We start from the raw sequence: 26,933 nt of genomic DNA, 5'->3' as shown, positions 1-26,933 counted from the left end.
AAAAGAAGCACTTGGCAGCTTGATGCTGCGTAGCCATTAGCACCAGGTGTGAATGAAAACTGTACTCAATCCTGTAACTTTTTAAGCTTCTTCTTCACACAGACACACCCTCCTCCTCCTCTTCTTCCTTCTCCTCGTCCTCCTGCTCTTTTCTTCTTCTCCTCCTCCTACTTTTTTCTTCTCCTCCTCCTCTTCCTCCTTTTCCTCTTCTTCTTCTTCCTTCTCCTCGTCTTACTGCTCTTTTCTTCTTCTCCTTCTCTTCTCCTTCTTCCTTCTCCTCATTCTCCTCTTTTCTTCTTCTTCTCCTCTTCTCCTCCTTCCCTTCCTCTGTGCCTCTCTTTCTTTCTCTCTCTCTCTCTCTCTCTCTCTCTCTCTCTTTCTCATATATGTCCTACCCCCGCTGCCCTCGACTGGTCAGATTTCATCGCAAAATGAAAATTTGATAGCTCCCTCGATTGATCGGAGAGAGTCACCTCTGGCTACCTCTGCATCCCGAGACTGCTTAGCTGACACAAGGAGAGGATGAAGTGGAGCAAGACTTGACAGCCGATCAGTCGGGAAAGCGGGGCCCTCGGGAGGGCTGCTCCCCATGGCTAAGGAGGAAAGATAGAGAATGCCCTCCTCTTGCTTTTCAACTGGACCTCTCTAAGGTCGGTTTTGAGAGGGAAGCTTTCATGCTGAGCCACAACATTCCCCCAAAGAAGCTGGTCTCTGACTCGCTCACGATTCCGGGATCCCTCCTGCTTGGCTGCCTCTGCCATGCTTCACCACGTGGCAATCTTATTGCATTGTCTTCCTCTGGTCATGGGACAGTATGACATCTGCAAATCCTGGGTCACCACGGACAATGGACCCATGTGGGAGTTTTACGCTTGCCAGCCCAAAGCGACGGCCATGAAAGATTTCGCCACGGTCCGGGTGGAACCTTCCGGCATCACCTGCGGGGATCCTCCCGAGCGGTTTTGCACGCACGTAAGTAGACCTTCTTCATTTTAACGCCTCGTTCGCGGCTCGCGGCACGGAAGTAAGCATTCGCAGTGCTCCCGTGGTCTGGGTTGCCGCCCAACGCAGCACCTCAAAAAGGCAGTTGACGTTTCCGCCCACGGACGCGAGTGGGAAGGAAGCGGTTTGAACAGCGATGAGTCGCTTCTGTCGAGTGTCGGCGTCAGTTTGGGGTGTGATCTGGCCCAGGGATCGCCAACCTTAAACACTCCAAGAGCCATTTGGACCCGTTTCCCACAGAAAAGAAAAGCCACAAAACCCTTCCCGTGCCTGAGCGGCTACAAAACTAGCATAGATAGTTGAATTAAACATTCTGAAACTTTCCTTTTCTTGGATTTATCCGTGGTTGGCCTACCTGGGGTTGAAAAGCTCAATAAATTGCATGCCAGCGGGTGTCGCACAGTGTCGGACTGTGACGCATATTTTGAGTGACAGGGAGCCGCAGCAGAGGGGTGAAAGAGCCACATGCGGGTTGCTGAGCCCTGGTCTGGCCTTACAACAAAGGGACGCTGGTTGTTCTCCCTTCTTGGAGACGGACAATACCAGTGAAGGTGAGACAGACCAGAGAGAGAAGTGAATTTTCAAACATGGAATAGCTGTGCTGTTGAAAGTGTGCCTTATGCGGTCAAGGCGGTGGGGCGGGAGAGTTGGATGTCCAGTCTGAATCCGATCCTTGGCATTTCTAGTTTTGGTGCAAAATGTGTTCTCCATGCCGAAAGTTCTCCTTTGAGTCAAAGGTGTGTGCGAAAACAGCTTTTTCGGGAAGAAGCTCTACAATGTTGAGGGTGCGTCTTTGTGTCTTTTTCATGGGTAGAATACCTGGGTCAGGTGTGAAAGGATCCAGGTTGATTCACATCCTCAACCGGGCACGAACCTTTGTGAAGAATTGCACACGGCATTATGCCGGGGGATTTCATACCAAGAAAATTCTCCTTTGCATCTGGGGGAATGTGGGATAGAAACATAGAATCTCAGGGCTGGGAAGGACCTTGGAGGTCATTTAGTCCAACCCCCTGTCCGTGGGAGGAGAACCTTGTTCTTTTGCTGAAGGAATCAGTTGAATTCTCAATTTCCTGGTAACCTAGATGGCATTTCTCCGGGCATAGGGGGAGCCCTGGCTACTCAATGGTTTGTTTTAAGCGATGTAGGTGTCCTTCCCAGCTCTTACTGTAAATGAGTAGGTCATCGGATTGAATTTGATTTGTTAACCTCAGGAAAGTAACAGCTGCCCCACGTTGACCAAAATGCCATTCTTGTAAATTGAAAGAATAATCAAATAACAGTGTTGGAAGGGACTTGGGGGGTCTTCTAATCCAACCCCCCTCCCCTGCTCAAGCAGGAGACCTTATGATATCGTTCTGGATCAATGGCTGTCCAGAAACTCCAGGGATGGAGCACCAACAAGAGGAGAAACGTTGTTTAGAACATAGAATCATTAGGCTGGAAGGGACCTTGGAGGTCTTCTAGTCCTACCCTCTGCTCAAGCAGGAGACCCTACACCATTCCTGGCAAATGGCTGTGCGGTCTCTTCTTAAAAACCTCCACATTGCTTTCTCTTTGGTTTGGTTTTCTAGTGAGATGGGCCAACATCCTTGATTCCATCCGAAGAGGGTAGATACTTGGCTAGGCCGTCCAAGAGCTCACCCACTCTGGGCATTGGGCAACCGTCAAACTTTGCCACTCTGCTTCTTTGACTGACGTTTGTGCAACGGTCTCCAGTTGGCTTTGACACCCATACAATGAGTCACTTAGAGATGGTTCTATTATGTCCCCCTGATCCTCTTTTCTACCTCACGGGAAGTGTTGATAGCACTTTACAATGCCTTGGTAAGACCACACTTAGAATATTGCGTCCAGTTCTTGTTGCCACGATGTTAAAAAAACAAAAAGATTTTGAGACCCTGGAAAGAGTGCAGAGAAGAGCAACAAAGAGGATTAGGGGACCGGAGGCTAAAACATATGAAGAACGGTTGCAGGAACTGGGTATGTCTGGTCTAGTGAAGAGAAGGATAGCAGTCTTCCGATATCTAAGGTATATCTATTTTCCAAAGCACCTGAGGGCAGAACAAGAAGCAATGGGTGGAAACTCATCAAGGAGAGAAGCAACCTGGAATTAAGAAGAAATTTCCCGACGGTGAGGATAATTAATCAATGGAAAGACTTGCCTCCAGAAGTTGTGAATGCTGCAACCCTGGAAGCTTTTAAGAAGAGATTGGACAAGCATTTGTCTGAAACGGTAGAGGGTTTCCTGCCTGAGTTGGACGACTAGAAGACCTCCGAGGTCCCTTCCAAGCCTGGTTATTGTGTTGTGTGTCATGTCATTCCATAATATCCCTGATCCCAAAGAAGATGGTCAGAGATGGCTTTGCAAGAAGGTAGAGCAGGGTCGGGGAAGATGCTTAAGAGGTCTTATCCCCCCCCCCCAGTCAATTGAGCTGACAGAATTGCCTGGGTGGATAAATGACTTGCGTTGGCTTAAAGCAGACTTTCTGATGCATTTTAAGAATCAATAACCTGGGCTGGATTCCTGAATTTAAATATGGCCACGATAGGAATAATCAGAGTCCCCTCACTTCCTCATTAATTAGTGTCTAAAGATGAAGGTGGGGCTGGAAAATTGTGTGTGTGTGCGTGCGTGTTTGTGTGCGTGTGTGTTTGTGTGTGTGTGTGTGTGTGTAGATATCAACTCCTAAAGTTGCCATAGTGAGAGATGGGCTATGCCAGTAATGATGATAATAATAGTCCTTTCATAAAGAATTAATAATAATAATGAGAAACTCTCAAAAGCTACTGAAAATAATGCTTCCATGTTGGTCGTAGTGTCCAGAATATAAGTTTGGGAAGTTGTCCAAATTTGGTTTTCTTTTGCATTGTTTATTTACTGGAATCACCACTTGTAGTGTGCCGTAACTTCCCTCTTCGTGATTGAGTTAAATGAAAGATAGTGGGTGAGTTGGTTTTTTGTTTTTTTTTAAATCATGACTTTCTCTATTTTTAATCATCTTTATTAGTTTGGATTAAAACCATCTTCCATCTTAAAGAAAAAGGAACATTTTTGACGAGGAATCATCCTTTTTTAATGACTCTGTAATCCTTTGCGGGATGGCGGCTGGGCAACTGAATGGAGCTGTGTGTTTCCTGGCTGGATGCCTTTCTTGTTGCCAGTACGGAGTTTTGTTTCTCAGCAGATATATTGTCAGTGTGCCGAGGGAGAGAACATTTCGACACGGAATGAGAAGTACAAACTAAAAATGCACACAAAGAGGCGGGGTGGTGATGTGTGGAATAACAAATTTCACGCTTAGCATCCGTCACGGTTTATCGGTGAATTCATGATATATAGTCCTCGAACCTGCGGTCCCAATTAACCGTTGTTGAGTGAAGCACTTGTTAAGTGAGCTTTGCTCCATTTTATGACCTTTCTTGCCACAGTGGTTAAGCGAACCGCTGCAGGGGTTAAGTCAGTGGGCCCGGTTGTGAATCTGTCTTCTCCGTAGACGTTGCTTGTCAGAAGGTCGCAAAAGGGGGATCACGTGACCCCAGGACATTGTGACCGTCGTAAGTATGAGCCGGTTGCTGAGTGTCCGAATTTTGATCTCGTACCCCCAACAATGCAAAAATCGGCCATAAGTCACTTTTTTTCTAGATACGAAAGGTTGTAAGTCAAGGTCTATCTATACCGGACACTGGGTGAGTTTGCACGCTACGTAAAGCCAACCGCCATGGTTTTATGAATTGCAAAGTAACAGCATGCCAACCAAGTTTGTTGAATGAGCTTCCGGATGGCAGCTGCGACTCACAGCTAGTGTGAGGTGTAAGAGGACGCTTTACAAATGCCCAGAAGTGGAATGTGTGTGTGTGTGTGTATGTACACAAACACACACCTGAGCGTGAAAATGTTTGTTTTGTTTTGGCTTCCCCCCCCCCCTTTGGTGTGGAGGAGCTCATCGGCTCCGCTGGAACCTTTTTAATTAAAAATAATCCCGCTGTTTTGTCAACTGCTTTATAAATCACCGCAGAGCTCTTGATTTCACAACTGTCTTGCAAATAGATCTATAAAAGTTACAAGCTGGAGGGATGATAAAAGGAAGAAGGGTATGAATTGGCTGGTCTAGACATCACCGCTGTGACGCTACGTTGAAGGTGTCCAGGTAAGAGCAGGGAGCGAGAACCTGGAACACAAGAATAACAGAGAGTTCGAAGGGACCTTCTGGGTCATCTAGTCCAACCCCCCTCCCAAGCAGGAGACCCTACAGAATTCCTGACTGAGAGCAGTCCAGTCTCTTCTTGAAAGCCTCCAGGGATGAAGCTCCTGCAACTTCCGAAGGCAACGTGTTTGACCCCTCCTTCAGGCTCAGCCTGGTCATCTCCTAGGATATGGATTGGTCTAAGATATGGATTGGTCAATCCAACAAGGGTGAATCTACACCATTTCAAACAAATGGCAGTCTCTTCAAAGCCTCCAATGATGGAGCGGCCACAACTTCTGGTGGCAAGCGGTTCCAGGGGTTAATTGTCCTCCCTGTCAGGAAACGTCTCCTTAGTTCTAGGTTGCTTCTCTCCTTGATTAATTTCCATCCATTCTTTCTTGTCCTGCCTTCAGTTTGGAAAATAGGTAGACTCTCTCTTCTTTGGGGCAGCCCCTGAGATATTGGAAGTGTTGTGGCCGAGGCTTCCCGAGAGCATGAAGCAAACTCCTTGTCCCGACAAAAAAACCCTTTTGTTAATTTGCTGTGAATTTTGTTCATTCACATCCAGCAAAGTCTTTCGAGGGAGGATTTACAGTCACAGACCTTATCTGGCTTGGAGGGCTGACAGGCTGACATCTGCAGAACCTGGCCAGGAGTCTCGGAGTGTCACGAACCAATGAAGCGAACTAATTGTCTCCTGCAAACTCCCCTCCCCTTTCGCTCCTCTTTTATTTCCTGTTCTTGCAATCGTTCTTCATATGTTTAGCCTCCAGTCCCCTAATCATCTTTGTTGCTCTTCTCTGCACTCTTTCTAGAATCTCAACATCTTTCTTTCTTTCTTTCTTTCTTTCTTTCTTTCTTTCTTTCTTTCTTTCTTTCTTTCTTTCTTTCTTTCTTTCTTTCTTTCGTATCAAAGTGTCCAAAACTGTTTATGCATTCCTTCTTGAATTCCAGGAGGTTTCTCCATGCATGGAATGAAGATGGAGAAGGTGGGGATGAATCTGGATTTCCCCCCCCCCCCCTCAAATCTGGATTTTTCCTTGTCTCCGAATGTCATCCCGGGCTCTACGGCCACAAGGAAAGCAGAGCTGAGAGCAAACTACCGCCTTGCATAAGAAGGCAGGGAGCTAATGATGTTTTTTAGATCAAAGGTAAAAACTCAGGAGGGGGAAAAAAAGCCCTAAAGGTCGGTTTTAGATCTCATTATCGGCTTGGAGATGCTGAATAATGGATGGAAAGGAGCATTAAGGGCATATTTCTCTCTCGCTCTCTCTCTTTTCCCTTTTTTTAAATGTTGAAAAAAGTATCCGCAAAAACTCTTTAACTAGTCCTGTGTCTTTGTTTCTAAAGTTTCAAAAATAGGCATTTGAAGCCATTGGCATAAATTGGATATAATTAAGGGGTGAACGGACACACACACACACACACACACAGAGGGACGGCGTGGCTCAGTGGCTAAGACGCTGAGCTTGTCGATCAGAAAGGTCGGCAGTTCAAATCCCGAGTGCCGCGTAACGGGGGGAGCTCCCGTGACTTGTCCCAGCTTTTGCCAACCTAGCAGTTCGAAAGCACATAAAAAATGCAAGTAGAAAAATAGGGACCGCCTTTGGTGGGAAGGGAACAGCGCTCCATGCACTTTCAGCATTGAGTCATGCCAGCCACATGACCACGGAGACGTCTTCAGATAGCGCTGGCTCTTTGGCTTTGAAACGGAGATAGACTGCCCCCCAAAAAACAGAGATCGGTTTTGTGATCGACTCAATTTACGACAGTCACAATTTATGACCTTAACGGGCAGGCTCCATTACAGTTGTATGTTGAGGAAAACATGTATTATCGCCATATTAAAGTCATCAAGCCAGTGTCAATGAGATGGGCGAAGAGAAGTAAAATTCATAAAGCATCCCTAAACCATAATCTGGTTGGGATTGAGCATGTCGTATAAAGTCAGCCATTGCTTACAAACCGTGATTTAGGGTTGCGCCCCAGTTTGTTCAACTAACTATGAGGTAGTGAATGACACTGAAGCTTGTTTTGAGAGTTCCCGAAGTTAAATTTGTAACAGGGTAGTAACAGAATTTGAGTTTTGGGGCCGGTCTCTTAGTTCTGGAGGAAGGATTGAATGGGACCAATGTACCACAAGAAAATCTTGATTGTCCCTCAAAAAGGGAATTGATAGAGTAGAGTGGTACTAGATTCTCTCCAGAGTGAATGAATTAGTCCGCACAAAAAAGAAGGTTGCGATGTGTAAGGACCCAATTGTATTGACCATTGGATGAGATGTCTTCAGATCATCCCAACTTGGTGTGTTTTATGATGGCGATCACAACAATCTGAACGGCGCACCGAAAGTAGGTACGGTGGCATTCAGATCATGACCGAGAAAGAGATCCCATTTGTATGAAGGGTTAATCTTCATTGGATTGGAGCAGCTTTCATATTTCAAGAAGTCTTCAGGCTACGACTTGGCTAGTCCCATGGCTTCCTTTGATCTCTTTAAGATTGCTTTAAGAAGAAGGTCGTGAGATGCCACCACCCAATTTACTATTTTTGAAACGCCAGGCGTTTTTGAACACAATCCTTTCCCCACCCCCCCCTCCTGAATCATAATAAATTTGATGAGTCTGCCATTTGGGATGGGTGTGTGTGTGTGTTAAATGAAGCATCACCGAGGACTGTTGTGTATGCATGCGTGAGTTCAGAAATCCAGGTCAAAGGAAGAAGTTCATTTGCCAACATCTGCACCTGGATGAAAGTCAGCCTATCTTTTACAGTCCTGTTCTCTCCCTCTCTTGCTCTCTTTGTGACCGTCTGGAAAGACAAGGCTGGATAGAAAAGAATGGGTGAAATTGAGGTGTCTATCATCGCCTATTTAACTAGATCTAGTTTAATGCAAAGAAGGAGCAGGGGAGACATGATAGCAGTCTTCCAATATTTCAGGGGTTGCCACAAAGAAGAGGGAGTCAAACTATTCTCCAAAGCACCTGAGGGCAGGACAAGAAGCAATGAGTGGAAACTAATCAAGGAGAGAAGCAACTTAGAACTGAGGAGGAATTTCCTGACAGTGAGAACAATTAATCAGTGGAACAACTTGCCTCCAGAACTTGTGAATGCTCCAACACTGCAAGTTTTTAAGAAGATGTTGGACAACCACTTATCTGAAGTGGTGTAGGGTTTCTTGCCTGAGCAAGGGGTTGGACTAGAAGACCTCCAAGGTCCCTTCCAGCTCTGTTATTCTGTACTCTGTAAGCTCTGTAAGAGAGAGAGGGAAGGCTTTTTCTAACTCTTGTTTCGGTTTCATTGCAATCCTGTCTGGAAACTGATCATAAATTCCCCCTAATTCTTTTGCCAGTCAAGCGCCCAACCGTTGCTAATTCAAGTTAAGCAGCTGCGACATTAAGAGAAATGAAGACTAATTTACTACCAATAAAGCGAGCATCAACTCCCAATTTGTTGCTACAAGAATGTCTTGGGGAACCATCGAGATGTGAGGATCCGAGGGTGAACTTCAGAAAGGTCTACGCCAATGAAGCTTCCTTGCACACGCATTCACGCATGTACAGGTAAAGGTTCCCCTCTCACATATGTGCTAGTCGTTCCTGACTCTAGGGGGCGGTGCTCATCTCCGTTTCAAAGCTGAAGAGCCAGCGCTGTCCGAAGACGTCTCCGTGGTCATGTGGCCGGCATGACTCAACGCCGAAGACGCACGGAACGCTGTTCCCTTCCCACCAAAGGTGGTTCCTATTTTCCTACTTGCATTTTTTACTTGCTTTCGAACTGCTAGGTTGTCAGAAGCTGGGACAAGTCAAGGGAGTTCCCTCCGTTACGCGGCGCTAGGGATTCGAACCGCCAAACCGTCCTCACCCCAGATGCCTCATGAAGTTTTGAAGTTGGTTTTGTACTTGGTTGGGATCATTAACCTGCTTTTTAGAAAAGTTGCTGCATGTTTTGGTTTGGCATCTATCTATCTATCTATCTTTCTATCTATCTATCTATCTATCTATCTATCTATCTATCTATCTATCTATCTTCACTCTCTCTCCTCTCTGTCTCTTTTTCTCCCTCTCTCTATCTCTTTCTCTGTCTCTCTCTTTCTTTCTCTATTTTTCTCTCTGTCTCTCCCCCCTCTCTTTTTCTCTCTCTCCTCTCTCACTTTCTCTCTGTCTTTCTCTTTCTTCCTCTCTCTCTTTCCATCTCTCTCTGTGTCTCTGTCTTTCTCTTTCTCCTCTCTCTCCCTCTATCCATCTCTGTCTTTCTTCTTCCTCTCTCTCTCTTCCTTTCTCTCTCTTTCTCCTCTCCCTCTCCCTCTCTCCGTCTCTGTTTTTCTCTCTCCCCCTTCCTTTCTCGCTCTTTCGCCGCTCTCTCTCTTTCTGTCTGTCTGTCTTACTCTTTCTTTCTTTCTCTTTTTCTCTTTTCTGTCTCTCTCTCTCTCTCTTTCTCTCTCTCTCTCTTTTCTGCCTCCCTCCCCCTCCTCTGCTGTTTCTCTATCCTGCCCTGCACTTGAATTAGCCAGACCTGCAAACACACACACATTCCCCATTTTTTTTTTTAAAAAAAAAAACATTAATAAAATATTTATGGCCCTGCAAAGCTGCAAATAGAGAGGGCAGGCGGCAGAGCTGCTTTTAAAGAGCAGCCGCCTTTTCCAGTGTCCTAAGCATTTTTCCCCTTTTCTTCTCCTGCCCGAATCAATAATGCACTTTGCGTTGTCATAGCTGGAGGCTGCGGCGTTTTCTCTTTGCGAGTGGGACGGTGGGGAGTCCTTTTCGGGATTCCCTTTGGGGTTTTAGGGAAGCGATTGGGGGAAGAGGCCTGGGAGAACAGAGCAATGGAGGCAACTCCCAAGTTGGTCTCCTACAGCAGCCCTAAGACCCATGTTCATCTCTTTGGGGCATTTTGTTTTCCTCTAGATTCCCCGTCACTTTTTTCCTTGCGTGCCAGACTTCTTATGCAACATTCGGCTCCTCTCGTCTGTCTCCCCGTATCTGGACGGTGGACAAACCATACGAGATGTGTTTAATAATAGCATCTTCTCTGGGCCTCTTAAACAGCATTTGGTTGGCTGAGGCCGAGGGAGGGAGGGAGGGAGGAAAAGAAGGAAAGAGAGAGGGAGGGAGAGAGGAAAGGAAGGAAAGAGGGAGGGAGAATGAGAGGGAGGAAGGAAATTGAAGTCAGGAGGAAGAGAGGGAAAGAAGGAAAGAAGGAGGGAGAATGGGAGGCAGAGAGGAAGGAATGAAGGAAGGAAATTAAAGTCAGGACGGAGGGAGGGAAGGAAGAAAAGAGGAAGGGAGGAAAGGAAGGAAAGAGAGAGAGAGGGAGGAAATCAAAGTCACGAGGGAGGGAGGAAAGGAAGGAAAGAGGGAGGGAGAATGGGAGGAAAGAAGGAAGGAAATTAAAGTCAGGAGCAAGGGAAGGAAGGAAGGAAAGAGGGAGGGAGAATGGCAGGCAGGCAGGCAGGCAGGCAGGCAGGCAGGCAGGCAGGCAGGCAGGAAGGAAGGAAGGAAGGAAGGAAGGAAGGAAGGAAGGAAGGAAGGAAACACCCATTGGGAAACCTGGATCCTCTTAACAACCGCTAGATTTGCTTCACCTCTGTGAGATTTTGTGAAATCCTGCTGTTGTTGCAAAAAAAACGGTTGTGAAATGAAGTCTGACTTGAGCTGCCACCGTAACAACCTCACAATGATGGAAATTCTGGCTTTTAATTGTGGCCGTACCCCGCCTAACCCTACCCTGTAAAACTGTAAAAAGAAAGGGCGAGGTTGTTGGTTTTTTTTTCCAAACTCCTGCTGGTTGGGGCAACTTAACCCAGAGGCTGATTGTACTGGTTTTGGGTGGTGCCGGCTGTGATCGCTGGCACCGCTGGTTTTCAGCCACCCTGGTTCGCTTCAGCTCCCCCTGGTTCATATTCAGGATCAAGAGAGATTGAGGGCAATTCTTTACTCTGAAGCTCTCATCCGGGCCTAAGAGGATCAGCTCTTTTAAAAGGGGACGAGAGGTTGTCAGACGGAGGCAAGACAAACCCACCTCATCCACTGATACAATAGCGACATCACAAAGGCACTTCTAAAATAATGAGGCTCTGGAAGCTGGGAGTACTGAGCTTCCGAGGCCTCTCGGCCAGTCTGGACAGGGGGATAATCTCCTTAGTGGCACAATTCCCGACCTAGAAACATTAACTCCTCTGAAACCAGGGGTGAAATCCAGCAGGTTCTGACAAGTTCTGGAGAACCGGTAGCGGAAATTTTGAGTAGTCTGGAGAACCGGCAAATGCCACCTCTGGCTGGCCCCGCCCCATCTATTCTCTGCCTCCTGAGTCCCAGCTGATCAGGAGGAAATGGGGATTTTGTAGTATTTTTCCCCTGGAGTGGGTGGGAATGGAGATTTTGCAGTATCCTTCCCCTGCAGTGGGGAGGGAATGGAGATTTTGCAGTATCCTTCCCCTGCAGTGGGGAGGGAATAGAGATTTTGCAGTATCCTTCCCCTGGAGTGGAGCAGGAATGGGGATTTTGCAGTATCCTTCCCCTGGAGTGGGGAGGGAATGGAGATTTTGCAGTATCCTTCCCCTGGAGTGGGGAGGGAATGGAGATTATGCAGTATCCTTCCCCTGGAGTGGGGAGGGAATGGGGATTTTGCAGTATCCTTCCCCTGGAGTGGGGAGGGAATGGGGATTTTGCAGTATCCTTCCCCTGGAGTGGGGAGGGAATGGAGATTTTGCAGTATCCTTCCCCTGGAGTGGGGAGGGAATGGAGATTATGCAGTATCCTTCCCCTGGAGTGGGGAGGGAATGGGGATTTTGCAGTATCCTTCCCCTGGAGTGGGGAGGGAATGGGGATTTTGCAGTATCCTTCCCCTGGAGTGGAGCAGGAATGGGGATTTTGCAGTATCCTTCCCCTGGAGTGGGGAGGGAATGGAGATTTTGCAGTATCCTTCCCCTGCAGTGGGGAGGGAATGGAGATTTTGCAGTATCCTTCCCCTGCAGTGGGGAGGGAATAGAGATTTTGCAGTATCCTTCCCCTGGAGTGGAGCAGGAATGGGGATTTTGCAGTATCCTTCCCCTGGAGTGGGGAGGGAATGGAGATTTTGCAGTATCCTTCCCCTGGAGTGGGGAGGGAATGGAGATTATGCAGTATCCTTCCCCTGGAGTGGGGAGGGAATGGGGATTTTGCAGTATCCTTCCCCTGGAGTGGGGAGGGAATGGGGATTTTGCAGTATCCTTCCCCTGGAGTGGGTGGGAATGGAGATTTTGCCGTTTCCTTCTCTTGCCACGCCCAGCAAGCCATGCCCACAGAACCGGTAGTAAAAAAAATGTGAATTTCACCACTGGTTTACAGGTCACTTTCCTGTAAACCTGGAAAATGGAAATATACTGTATATGTAAGGCTATCAAACTTTCAGCCATGAATAAGCAACGTGTGATGTGTCTTAACATTGGGGAAGGGGGAGATGTTATTTATAAAGTGATGGATTTTAATTTAAGTTTTACTGGCTGCCTTATGGCTAATAGGAATTGAAAAATGTTTGTTCGGTGTGTGTCTGGTTCGTACGTACGGAATGCATTTTCCAAGAGCAATATATACATCATTCATTCATTCTTTGGGGAGTTTTGAACGACTTCGATAGAAATCCATACCGAGATGATAACACCCTGTGAATACTTCTAAGCCAGCGGCCAAGCCAATGGGGCAGAACTATAGAAAACAGTTCCAAGAAACTGTATATGAAGCAGGATTGACTCTGAATGAACGAGCATTTATTTAATCAACCCAACGGATGAAAAAAGTGCGTCTCGAAAGCTTATTTACCGGGGGAACGATGGATGAAAATGCGCAGCGAATTTAACGGGAATTTTATTTCTTTTCTAAAATAACCACACATTCATGCAGAAGCCAGCTAATAGGAACTTAAAGGCGGAAGGAAGGAGGGAGTAAAAGAGTAGAGGAGTTGAATTAATAGACGTGCGTAAAGTCCTTAATAGAGGGGCGCAGTGGCTCAGGGGCTAAGACACTGAGCTTGTCGATCAGAAAGGTCGGCAGTTCGACGGTTCGAATCCCTAGCGCCCGCATAACGGAGTGAGCTCCCGTGACTCGTCCCAGCTTCTGCCAACCTAGCAGTTCGAAAGCAAGTAAAAAATGCAAGTAGGAAAATAGGAGCCACCTTTGGTGGGAAGGTAACAGCATTCCATGCGCCTTTGGCATTGAGTCATGCCGGCCACATGACCACGGAGACGTCTTTGGACAGCACTGGCTCTTTGGCTTTGAAAAGGAGACGAGCACCGCCCCCTAGAGTCGGGAATGACTAGCACAGATGTGCAAGGGGAAGCTTTACCTTTACCTAAAGTCTTGCTTGGCTTCCAATGGTGTCACAATGGTGTGTAGAATGTACTTGCGGGCAGTACAAGCTTCGAGCCTTGACTTTCAACTGTCCATTTAGTGACCGTTCCAAGTTACGACGACGAGCGGGTGGGAAACTATTTTCACCCTTAGCGACCGTTGCAGCATTCCCGTGAACAAAACTCCGAGGCTTAGAAAACCGACCCGTGTTTATGACAGTCGCTGTGGCTTAAGGCCAACATTCCCTCACCAATTGTCCCGCTTAGCAACCGACAGGTTGGGCTGAACCGTGGTCGTACATCCGAGGACTACCTGTAGCGAATTACTGTTCTGTTTTGCTTTTTTTCAAAAGTAAACCCCCGTTGAAAAAACACCGAAAGTCTCAAATATGGCAGATCAGGACCCAGGGCGGAGGTTAATACCTCCGATCAACAGTTGGATGCATTGTTAACAACACAAAGCACAAGGGTTAAGAGCCTAACATGCTTTGTTCTCCGCGTGGCTTTGCCAGATTCCCGGTTGTCACATTAAGTTGTCGTTCTTATCGGCCAGGCGTCCTCTCTCCTGCTGGGCTTGGCAACCAGAGAGAGAAAGAGACAGATGGGTTTGAAGATCCAGCAGCTGCCTATTCAAAACCCAAATTCCCCTCCCTCTTTTCGTTTTATTTTATTTTGGTGGCTCTTAATGCAATAATCTCTTAATAACAAGAATTCCAGAATGGCTGCTAGGTTTTAAAAAATAAAAATAAAATCCCAACGAGAGGGGAAGGGGAGATAGGGATATTGAAAGAATGGGGAGAAGGGAGGGGAGGAGAGGAAGAGGGGGGAGGGGAGGGAAAAGGTGAGGAGGGAAGGAGGAGAGGAAAAGGAAGGAGAGAGAAAGAGGGAGAAGGGGAAGAAAAGGGTGAAAGAATGAAGGAAGGGGGGGGGAAATGAGGGAGGAAAGAGACGAAGGAAGAGGAAGGTAAGAAGAAAAGCAAGGTGTAAAACAACAAAGAAATAACAAATCTCTGAAGGCCTACTACAACCTTCCTCCTCCCATATTCTTCCTTCTTTCTTTCTTTCCTTCCTTCCTTCTTTCTTGCTCCCATACTTTTCCTTCTTTCCTTCCTTCCTTCTCCCATCTCTTCCCTTCCTTCTTTCCTCCTCCCATATTCTTCCTTCCTTCCTTCCTTCCTTCCTTTCCTTCCTTCTCCCATTTCCTTCCCTCTTTCCTCCTCTCACATTCTTCTTTCCTTCTTTCCTTCTTTCTCCCATTTCCTTCCTTCCTTTTTTTCTCCTCCCATATCCGTCCTTCCTTCCTTTCCCCATTTCCTTCCTTCTTTCCTTCCTTCCCGTTTCCTCCCTCCCTCCCTCCCTCCCATACAAGCCCTCCAATCATCTACCCAAAGGTTAAAGTGTGAGCAGAATCCACCACTCAAAGCGAACCCTAAGGCAAATGTTGCCCATCCTTTTGCATACAAAGAGGTAGGTTTCTTACACACACACACACACACACACACACACACACACACACACAGAGCCAAGGCAGGCACCTGACCCAGGGGCGAGGAGCTCAAGCCGATGCTGAGGAAAGCCAAAATATGAACTGGGAGGGAAACGGAGGGCAGCAAAAGATGCCGAGGGATGGCAAAAGATTTCCCGACTCGGATGGCAGCTTCTTTTTCCGCTGATTCATGGCAAGCCAAGCAACGCCGTCTTGCTTGCCGGAGAGTTGCCACGGATGACTTTGGAGCCCAGCGGCCTTTTTGGCTGGGAAGCCATCCAGAGAGGAAATTCAAAACCAGCCTTGAGGTCTTGGGAAAGAAGCAGCCGATCGATTCACACCAGCCCAAAAGTTACGAAGAGAAGGAGAAATTCAGAAATTCAAAACCAGCCTAGAATTAGGATTCCGGAGGCTTAATTTAACTCTTGGCCGTGCCAACTCTCATTTCCTTTGCCTTCCTCCGAGGAGACACGGGTGCCACCGGGCAAAGGATGCCGGAGAAGGATCCCCGACAGCTAGTCCTCAACTTACGACCTGCAACGGAGCCCAAAAGCGTTTGCTCGTTAAGTGAGACCTTGGTTAAGGGAGCTTGGCCACCATTTCACAACCGTCGTTAAGGGAATCCCTGCGGCTGATAACCCAGTTGTTCAGTCAATCTGGCTCCACCTCCCCGTTGACACGGCTTGTCGGAAGGTCGCAAAAGGGGATTGCATGACACACACACACAGAAACCCCCCCCGGGGACACGGCCAACCATCGTAAATACGAACCAGTGGCCAAGCGTCTGGATTTTAGTCATCCAAATGTCAATCACTTGACCACAGGGATACTGCAGTTGGCGTTAAGTGTAGGACAAATGGTCCTCGGTCGCTTTTTGCAGTGCTGTCGTAACTGTGAACGGTCGCTAAACAAACTGCAGTGCTCTTGGTTATTTGTGCCTGACAAGACCATCTCTTTTTCCTGCTTATTGTTGTGGCTCACAGCAGATTCGGACAGTGAGGAGGTTGGGGAGGAAGATGGGCCAGTCCTGGAGTCTGGGGAAGGCTCTGATGAGGGCTCTGTGTCGTAGGCAGAGAGGGGGCCAGGGCAGTCTGACAGTGATCAGCTGCCTTCGGAGTCAGACATCAGTGAGGCAGAAGAACAGCTGGAGCCTGTTCCCAATGTGCGCATGCACAGAGCTGCCAGACGAAGGGAACAGCTAAAGAACAGGGGTCGACTTGGGAGTAAAGCTACAGGTGGACAATGAATGGCCCCTCCCAGAGGAAATAAAAGAGGAGCGAAAGGGGAGTGGAGTTTGCAGGAGACCATTAGTTCGCTTCATTGGTTCGTGACTCTCCAAGACTCCTTGCCAAGTTCTGCAGAGATCGGCCTGGCAGCTCTCCAAGCCAGATAAGGTCTGTGACTGTAAATCCTCCCTTGAAAGACTTTGCTGGATGTGAATGAGCAGAATTCACAACAAATTAATAAAAGGGTTTTTTGTCGGGACAAGGAGTTTGCTTCATGCTCTCGGGAAGCCTCGGTTAGAACACTTATATCAATTCCACACATTTCTGCAGCTTGTTCTCGCCAAGGCAACATCTGGAATCTATTTCTTTAAAAAGGAGGGACAGAAAGACGAAAAGGACCTCATTTTATTAAACCCCCCCCCCCCCAAATGGCTCCCTTTTTAACGCCAGCAGTGTTGGCAAAATGCATTTATCCAATTTCTGCTTCTTATTTTTGTCTTGCAATTTGATAGTCTCTGTGCTCTGTGTTTTCCCACTTACTAGCTATTAGCGGTAATCACTCTAAATTAATTAAGGCAGCTCCCTTCCTCTAAGCCTGTGAATGGAATTGAAATTAATTGTCGGCAAATATCACTAGGAATTCCTGCCTGAACTTTTGGTGGGTTATCAATTTATGCCTCGGAGGGAGACGTTTAATTATCTTCAAATGTTATATATAGGGTGCTGGGTCTCAGCTGGCTTCTATTCAAGTTTGACTCTGTAGTAGGAGGCAGAAAGTGTGTGTGTGTGGGTCTACTCTACACACACACAGACACACCCCTTAAATCTAAACCTGTTCCGGAAGGGCAAGAAGGAACGGATGGAAACTTATCAGAAAGAAATCCAATCTAGAACTAAGGAGACATTTCCTAAGAATATGAAGAATTAACCACTGGAACTCCTTGCCTCCAGAGGTTGTGGGTTCTCCATCACTGGAGGTTTTCAAGAAGAGACTAGATAGTCACTTGTCTGAAATTGTATATAGGTTCTTCTGTTTGAGCAGGGGGTTGGACTAGAAGATCTCCAAGATCCCTTCCAGATTCTCTTCTCTTCTTATTCTTATTCTAATTCTATCCTATCCTATTCTATATTCTACTCTACTCTTATTCTTCTTCTATTCTATTCTATTCTATTCTATTCTACCCTATTCTATTCTTTTAAATTCTATTTTTCTATTCTATTCTTATTCTACTCTACTCTTATTCTAGTCTATTCTTATTCTACTCTACTCTTATTCTAGTCTATTCTATTCTACTCTACTCTACTCTACTCTAATTCTGTTCTATTCTATTCTACTCTTATTCTATTCTATTCTATTCTACTCTACTCTACTCTACTCTATTCTTATTCTATTCTACCCTACCCCACGCTACCCTACTCTATTCTATTCTTTTTAATTCTATTCTTTTTCTATTCTATTCTTTTTAATTCTATTCTATTTTTCTATTCTATTCTATTCTATTCTACTCTACTCCTACTCTACTCTATTTCTACTCTACTCTACTCTACTTATTCATAACCAGTGGAATGGTTTGCCTCCAGAAGTTGTGGTTTTTAAGATTTGTCTGGAATGGCATAGGTTCTCCTACTTGAACAGGAGCTGGACTAGAAGACCTCCAAGATCCATTCTAATTCTGTTATTCTGTGGTCTATACTTAACCAGTGGAACGAAGGTTGCCTCCAGAAGTTCTGGGTGCTCCATCGTTGGGTTTTCAAGAAGAAATTGGACAGCCATTTGTCTGGAATGGGATAGAGTTTTCCTGCTTGGGGAGAGGGTTGGACTAGAAGACCTCCAAGGTCCCTTCTAGCACAGTTATTAAGTTACGTTATGAGGCTGCGTGAACCAGGCCGATGCATTAATTATAATACGGCGTGTTTATTTTGCTGATTGTACCCTGCGTGTAACTCTTGACTGTTGTCTCTGGCAAAGCCACATCTAATATTTATTATGTTGTGTTAATCCAGCTTTGAAATAAGGCCGTTTTCTAGAGAAAAGGGGGCTGGAAAAGGCAACGGCTGAGTCATGTCGGAGGCCGCAAGGATTATGGCGCATGGGCGCGTATCTGTTTGTTTGGTTGATTGTTGCTTTTCTCAAAAATGTGCTTTCAGCTGTTTGTGAGTTAAGTCAAGGACAAGAAGTGCATAATTGTGGCTTGCTTCTTTTTCTATACACCGCGATCTCCTAGCTTTTGCGACCCCGAACAGATGTCTGCATTTTTAAAAACAAAAATCCAAAGGCTAAACTATTAATAACAATTTTACTTCAAATGTACAGGGAGGAGTCAGAGCTGGCAATCTCCCCCCCTCCTGCCACTTTCACGATGTTGACACTAAAAAATTAAATTTCCCCTCCCTTTTTAGCAGACCAATCCAGGTTGCTGATTAAAGCAATTTCTCTGAACGCAGAAGTTTGAAAGTGGGGCTGGAAGCAGCAGCGGATTTTGCACGACTGATAAACCTAATCGCCCTTTTGAGGTTAGAAAATCAAAACTCTTCCACCGAATTGACTGACATCTCTCTGTCTCGTCTCATGAAGAATTCTTCTGCAGTAGAGAAGCCACACTTGGAATACGGCGTCCAGTTTTGGTCGCCACGATGTAGAAAAGATGTGGAGACTTTAGAAAGAGTGCAGAGGAGAGCAAGAAAGAGGATTAGGGGACTGGAGGCTAAAACATATGAAGAACGGTTGCAGGAACTGGGTATGTCTAGTTTAATGAAAAGAAGGACTAGGGGAGACAGGATAGAAGTCCTCCAATATCTCACAAAGAAGAGGGAGCCAAACTATTCTCCAAAGAACCTGAAGACAGGACAAGAAGCAGTGGGTGGAAACTAATCAAGGAGAGAAGAACTTAGAACTAAGGAGACATTTCCTGACAGTGAGAACAATTCAACAGGTATTAGTTGCCTCCAGAGGTTATAGGTGCTCCATTCCTTTAAGAAGAGACTGGATAGGCATTTGTTGTCCAAAATGGTCGGCTAGGGTCTCCTGCTTGATCAGGGAATTGGACTAGAAGGCGTCCAAGCTCCCTTTCAGTTCTGATATTCTGCATTCTGGGTTATTCTTCTGTAATTCCACTAGATGTTGGACTAGAAGACCTCCAAGGTCCCTTCCAACTCTGCTGTCCCGTATTCTGTAACTTCTAGCCAGCACTTGTGTGGTTGTCCTAGATGTTGGACTAGAAGACCTCCAATGTCTTTTCCAACCCCAATTGTCCTATGTTCTAAGCTCTTCCGATCTTCCCTTTCTTCTCCTCTCATTTTCCTTTCCTCTGATCCTGCATTCTGTAACTTCTGGGTTGTACTTGTGCAGTTGCACTAGACTTTGGACTAGAAGATCTCCTAGGTCTCTTCCAAACCCTGTTGTTCTCCATTCTAATCTCCCTGTCTTCTCCTCTCATTCTCCTTCTTCTTCTTCTCCTCCTTCTTCTTCTTCCAGGAAAACCCGTATTTGTGCAGTGACGAGTGCGATGCTTCCAATCCGGACTTGGCCCATCCTCCCAAGCTGATGTTCGATAAAGAAGACGAAGGCCTGGCCACCTACTGGCAGAGCGTGACCTGGAGCCGTTATCCCAAGCCTTTGTTGGCCAACATCACCTTGTCTTGGAACAAGACCATTGAGCTGACCGACGACGTCGTGTTGACTTTTGAGTACGGCCGTCCCACCAAAATGATCTTGGAGAAGTCCTTGGACAACGGGAGGACTTGGCACCCCTACCAGTACTACGCGGATGAATGTAACGAAGCTTTCGGCATGCCGGCGCGGAAAGTGAGGGAGCTGTCCACCACCAACGTCAACAGGGTCATCTGCACGGAGGAATATTCTCGTTGGGTGGGGTCCAAGAAAGAGAAGGACGTGCGATTCGAGGTGAAGGACCGATTTGCCATTTTTGCCGGGCCTGAACTTCGAAACATGGACAATCTCTACACCCGGCTGGAGAGCGCCAAGGGCCTGAAGGACTTCTTCACCGTGACGGATTTGAGGATGCGGCTCTTGAAACCGGCGCTCGGGGGCACCTACGTCCAAAGGGAGAACTTGTACAAGTACTTCTACGCCATCTCCAATATTGAAGTCACAGGCAGGTAATCAGAGCAGCACTTTCTTTTCTTTTCCTTTTCCCTTTTCTTTTCCTTTTCTCTTTTCTTTTCTTTTCCCTTTCTCCTCTTTTCTCTCCTTTCCTTTCCCCTTTCCCCTTTCCCTTTTCCCTTTCCTTTCCTTTTTCTTTTCCCCTGTTTTTAATTCGTTGCCCATCACTGACATCTTTTGGGTACCCAACTGGCAATTCTGTCGGGACGCATCTCCCGAAAAAGGCTCGCTTGGTTCAGAAGAGGGAAAGGGTGTCGGGCGTCCAGTGTTTCTTTGGCATCTTTCTCTTTCAACAAACAAAGGAAACAAACAAACAAAAACCTTTTTATTTGATGAAAAAGAAATTGCTTTTCGGGGGGGGGTGTAAAAAAAACTCATTTTGATGAAATTCTGCAGAGTGGAATGTAGGTTTTTTTTGTACCTACTTAGTGACAAGAAAGCCAAGAGGTGAATATGGAATGATTGTTCTTTTGTTTACATTCCTTTCCTTCCTTTCTTCCTTTCTTCCTTCCTTACTCTTTCCTTTCCTTCTTCAACCCACCCACCTCCCCTCTTTTATCTCCTTTCTCCCTCCCTCCCTCTTCTTCTTCTTCCTTCCTCCCTCCCTCCCTCTTTCCTTTCTTTTCCTTTCCTTCTTCAACCCTCCCTCTTTTCCTCTTCTTTTATCTTCTTCCTTCCTTGCTTGCTTCTTCCTTCCTTCCATCCTTCCTTCCTCCCTCCCTTGGAAAAATTCTTGCTTCCTTGCAAGAAATGTCCAAAACCAATTCTCTTTCACTAAGCGACACCAGAACGGCAAAAAAACGATGCCAGACTATTGTTCTGCTTGGCACAAGAAAGTTTTCAGCCAGACTGATTGCAGTATGATTGTGAGCCTCTCCTTTAAAGGACATGTTATTTTTACCCCTCCTATGCTAGTCCTTCCATCCTGCCCCTATTGATCTAATAAGTAACAGGAGGAGGTGCCAGGCATGCGACAGGAATAGAAACCAAAAAGCCCATCTTGGGTGAGCAAGGGCTGGCACATCACCAGCAGAATGGAGGAATCCAAGGTGATGGGGAAGAAAAACTAGTTGTTGTGGCCCACCAGCAGCCAATGGAGCTGTGAGGAGGTTGGGAAGGAAGATGGGCCAGTCCTGGAGTCTGGGGAAGGCTCTGATGAGGGCTCTGCCTTCGGAGTCAGACATCAGTGGGGCAGAAGAACAGCTGGAGCCTGTTCCCAGTGTGCGCATGCGCAGAAATGGCCCCTCCCAGAGGAAATAAAAGAGGAGCAAAAGGGGAGTGGAGTTTGCAGGAGACCATTAGTTCGCTTAATCCATTCATGATTCTCCAAGACACCTTGGCAATTTTTGCAAAGATCGGCCTGGCAGCTCTCCAAGCCAGATAAGGTCTGTGACCGTAAATCCTCCCTCGAAAGACTTTTCTGGATGTGAATGAGCAGAATCCACAGTCGATTAATAAAAGGGGTTTTTGTCAGGACCAGGAGTTATAGTCACAGACCTTCTTTGGCTTGGAGAGCTGCCAGGCCAATATCTGCAAAACTTGGCCAGGAGTCTCGGAGAGTCACGAACCAATGAAGCGAACTAATTGTCTCCTGCAAACTCCACTCCCCTTTCGCTCCTCTTTTATTCCCTCTGGGAGGGGCCATTCATCGTCCACCTGTGGCCGTACTCCCAAGTCAACCCCTGTTCTTTAGCTGTTCCCTTCATCTGGCAACTCTGCGCATGCACACACTAGGAACAGGCTCCAGCTATTCCTCTGCCTCACTGATGTCTGACTCTGAAGGCAGCTGATAACTGTCAGACGGCCCTGGCCCCCTCTCTGCCTCCGACACAGAGCCCTCATCAGAGCCTTCCCCAGACTCCAGGACTGGCCCAGGTTCCTCCCCAACCTCCTCACTGTCCGAATCTGCTGCCAACTACACTGGCCGCTGGCAGACCACAACAAAATGATCATCTCCTCCTTATTAATGTGTAACATCCCAAAGGTGACACGTTTCTCCAGATGTGACTTGATGAGAAAAAAGAGAGGTGGCTCAGGTGTCGGTGGCAAGTCCCAAATCTTATTAAGATCCTGCAATGAGCCTTCGTTAGAACAGTGATGGGGGGAAAGGAAGGGGGGGGGAACGAGTTAATATTTTATCTCTTATATAACCTGGAAAACACAGAGTGCTTTTTTGTTTCATCTTATTTGCTGGTTGTGTGTGATGTTTCTTTCTCCCCCCCCCCCTCTCCATGTCATCTTTGCTACTGATCTATCGGGAACGGTAAATTATAGTTTGTTCTCGGAAACGCGGCGCGAAGCGAAATACGGATGGGTTGCGAAGGGATCGACGCTGAGTGTTAACAGGCCCCCGTGCAACGGCGAGGAATTGTCTGATCGTTGTTTAAATATGCATTGATTATTTGATTTGGAACAGCAATTATCTGTGTTAAGAGACGGCGGACTCCCGAGGAACTTGTCAAATACGGGGAGATAAGGGGACAGCGCAATGAGACGGAACGAAATCGGTTAAGGGAGGGAGGGGGACATCTACTTTGTCTGGTTGTGCATTCTCCACGCAAGCTCCAGATTAGGGATGCTTGAGCTGTAATTAAGGAGGCCGGGCCGAAGGCGGAGAAGATAGAAAGAACTTCCTTTAGGAAGAGACGGTTGATGGTTCCAGCTGGAGAGAATTGCTTGAGACGGGGACCACGGTAGCGGACAACAAAACTGGAACTGAATTTGGGGGGTGCAGCACTTGTTGGCTGTGTGGTTGTCTCCAAATTCCACGACCTGAGGTGGCCGTTTTAGTAGAGGGTGATCAATTAAATCTTGGTTGTCTAAGATCTCATGAGGTTTTGGACCTCATAATTGGTTGTCGTTCCAGAGAAGTCCTCCAGTTAAAAGTTCCTTGCCATCTATCCATCCATCCATCTCCATCCATTTTATCTATTTATCTATTTATCTATTTATCTATCTATCTATCTATCTATCTATCTATCTATCTATCATCTATCTATCATCTATCTATCATATTCATACTGATTCTGTCTCTCTCTCTCTCTCTCTCTCTCTCTCTCTCTCTCTCTCTCTCTCTCTCTCTCTCTCTCTCTCTCTAATAATATTCATAGAGTCTGTCTGCCTGCCTATCTGTATCTATCCATCCATCCATCCATCCAGCTATCTAGCCAGCCAGCCAGTATCTTCTCTATAATCTATCTGTAATCCATCTATCCCCATCCATTTTATCTATTCATCCACCCACCCACCTATCTATCTATCTATCTATCTATCTATCTATCTATCTATCTATCTATCTATCTATCTATCATCTATCTATCATCTATCTATCATCTATCATCTACCTACCTACCTACCTGCCTACCTACCTACCTACCTACCTCATCTATCATTTCACTCTCTCATCTATCTATCATCTATCTATCTATCTATCTATCTATCTATCTATCTATCATCTATCTATCATCTATCATCTATCTATCTATCTATCTATCTATCTATCTATCTATCTATCTATCTATCATCTATCTATCATCTATCTATCATATTCATACTGATTCTGTCTGTCTGTCTCGCTCTCTGTCTCTATCTATCTATCTATCTATCTATCATCTATCATCTATCTATCTATCTATCTATCTATCTATCATCTATCTATCTATCTATCTATCTATCTATCTATCTATCATCTATCTATCTATCTATCTATCTATCTATCTATCTATCTATCTATCTATCTATCATCCAGCCATCTTGGAATTAAATCCCAAACAAGCAAAGTCCGTGGTCCCCAAAGCAAACTGGTAAAATTGACACGGTTCTTCTCATCTATATAAATGCGCATCATTTGCAAAACTGCACAACGACACAATTAAACATTTGGCGTAATTAGAAAAGAGGCATAAAAATGTCAACCGTGTAATTACGAAGTGGATGCAGTTTTGCACGTTGGCATAAATTCTGTCAATTCTCCCCGGGATAATCCGTCCGCCCCCAAATTGTCAATTAAAAGAAGATGTCATTGAATTTCTATACATTTTTGTCTTTTCAAGATAACCTGTTTCCCCTCGTTTGGAAGATCTCTCAGGATTTTGACCCAATGATGGCAAGATTAATTTGCTGTTCCTATAATTTGTTGCGCATGGATTTGCTGTCAATGAACTATTTGCTCGCCTGTCTAACTTTTTTAGAGAGCAGCTCACGGATGTCATTCTTTTGTTTAGATCTGGTTGTTTGGGGAGGCATGAAATAGGGACTCCCACACACACACACACACACCTGACCCCCACAAAAACACAATTTCAAAGGGACATACAGCTATTTCAAACATGGCTGAGCTCCTCTTCCTTAGAGGATAATGGAATTAACAGAGTTGGAATGGATCTTTAGAGGTTTTCCGGAGTCTCACGGAGTTTTTTGAATATTGCATGACTTCCATGAGGCCGGTGCGGTCTAGAGGGAAACTTGCTCCCAAGGGCCTCTGCCAAAATAAGGAGAATGTCAGGGTTCCAAATAGCATCCAAAAGTAAATCAGAATCTGAGACAAAGTATTGCTCAAAGTTCCAATTTATAAAGAGAGCCATGTTGGCACATCTGGGAAAACCCGAATCTGAAAGCTTCCCGGTTTTTTCCCACCCAGTTGAAAGTTCAAGATCTTGCCCCCACACCCACAAGTCCATCACATGGTCCAATCCCTCACTACCACAAAGACAGAGTTCACCCATCCAGGTCCGGTCAGGTGTAGAGACAAAGGATGACCTTGGCTTTCTGGAAAGAATTTTGTTATGGCTAGACATAGCGTCTAACTCCGTACAATCCCCCACTCCCATTTTCCCACAATAGAAAAGGCATAGCAGAATAATAGAAAGTCTGGCAAGCCAAAGATCCAAGAGGAATATGGTTGCAGGCCTGAGAGAGAAACTTTTAACTTGGTTTTCCTAAACGCATCCCTAAACTGCAGAACTTGTCATACATTTGAATCAACCAGACAAGTGGCTGTCCAATCTATTCATGAAAACCTCCAGGGATGGAGAACCCACAACGTCTGGAGGGAGGTTGGATAATAACAGAATAACAGAGCTGGAAGGACACCTTGGAGGTCTTCTAGTCCAACCCACTGCTTAGGAAGGAAACCCTACCCCACTTCAGGCAAATGGTTATCCAACATCTTCTTAAAAACATCCAGTGTTGGAGCATTCACAACTTCTGGAGGCATGCTGTTCCACTGGTTAATTGTGCTTGCATCTTTCAATTTATATTGTTTTGATTTGTTTCCTAGTATGATTTGAGAGCTTATTAGTAACCTTGACTATCACTAAGTTTAAGGTTGAAACTGTGGGGGATTTGAGGATGTAACAATAGAGGCAGGTAGAGCATTCCAGGCATTGACCACTCTGTGGCTGAAGTCGTATTTTCTGCAATCGAGTTTGGAGCGGTTTCCCTTGAGTTTGTATCTATTGTTTGCCCGTGTATTATTGAGGTTGAAAGCTGAAGTAGTCATTGATAAGTAGGACGTTGTAGCAGACAATTTTGTGTACTACACTTAGGTCCTTCCTAGGCGGCGTAGTTCCAGTTGTCAAGCCCAAAATTTCGAGCCTGGTGGCACAAGGGATTCAATTGTGAGCAGAGGAGTGGAGGGCTCTTCTCGTGAAATACCTCTGGACTTGCTCAATTGTATTAATCTCCGATATACAGTGTGGATTCCAGGCAGACGAGCTGTATTCAAGGATCGGTCTGGCAAAGGATTGTCCAATAGGACTCCAAGATTCCTCTCGCGGAGACTTTTATGTTGCCAGTTTTTTCCCCCCTAAACTTTCCTTTTTAGTTTTCGGAGACATCTTGGCTTTAGTTCCTGAGAGTTTGCGCCTTCATTCAAATGCAGGTCCCTGCTTTGGATGTTCTTCTATTTAATGACTTCTGAATGCTTTTCTGTTTTAATATTTCTGCGACGCCAGTGCAAGCTGCTTTGAGGATTTCAACTCAAAAGAGTCTTGGCATACATTTTTAAATACCTCCGCAGATAGCTCCGAGGGTCACACCTCCTTGCTCTCTTCTGTTTCCCCCTGCAGGTGTAAATGTAATCTCCATGCCAACCAGTGCATTTTCAAGGAAGGAAGTCTCCAGTGCGAATGTGAACATAACACAACAGGGCAGGACTGTGGCAGATGTAAGAAGAATTTCCGGAGCAAGTCTTGGAGGGCCGGATCCTACCTTCCCCGTCCCAACGGTTCTCCTAACGTGTGTAAGTATGGCAGGAGAGACAGCTATGAGCTGAAGGCCACCACCAGAAGGAGAAGCATTATCTCCTTGAGGTGTAGCCTCATCTCAACCACCAAAAGCCAAAGCAGTTCCATGGGAAGCCAGCAGGGATGGAGACAGGGAAGGAACTTCATGCAGGGATGGGATTCAGCCGGTTTGGATCGGTTCAGGCAAACTGGATGCTGAGTTTGCATCTGGTTCACTGAACCAGTTGTTGCAAGGACCGGTTGGCCCCACCTGGCCCACCCTTCCCAGAAGTCTCCACGCGGCCCGTCCATCATGCCAGGTAAGTACAGGGCCTGTGTGAAAGTCCAACCCC

General features: G+C 46.1%; 1 protein-coding gene across 1 annotated transcript in view; it reads left to right on the top strand.

Moving 5' to 3' along the window:
* The first annotated feature begins 744 nt into the window (after nucleotides 1-744).
* Nucleotides 745-26,933, top strand: part of NTNG2 (netrin G2) — a 56,196-nt gene continuing 30,007 nt past the window's right edge. The window contains exons 1-3 of the mRNA XM_081967341.1: nucleotides 745-972; nucleotides 19,709-20,352; nucleotides 26,425-26,597. Of these exons, the coding sequence (XP_081823467.1) occupies nucleotides 760-972; nucleotides 19,709-20,352; nucleotides 26,425-26,597 (1,030 nt within the window). The 5' untranslated portion in view covers nucleotides 745-759. The remainder of the gene's footprint in view (nucleotides 973-19,708; nucleotides 20,353-26,424; nucleotides 26,598-26,933) is intronic.

The sequence above is a fragment of the Natrix helvetica genome (assembly GCF_964273705.1).
Source record: "Natrix helvetica genome assembly, chromosome: 15".
Lineage (NCBI taxonomy): Eukaryota > Metazoa > Chordata > Lepidosauria > Squamata > Natricidae > Natrix > Natrix helvetica.
Note: the sequence above shows the minus strand (reverse complement) of the source record. Positions and strands in the feature narration are given on the sequence as shown.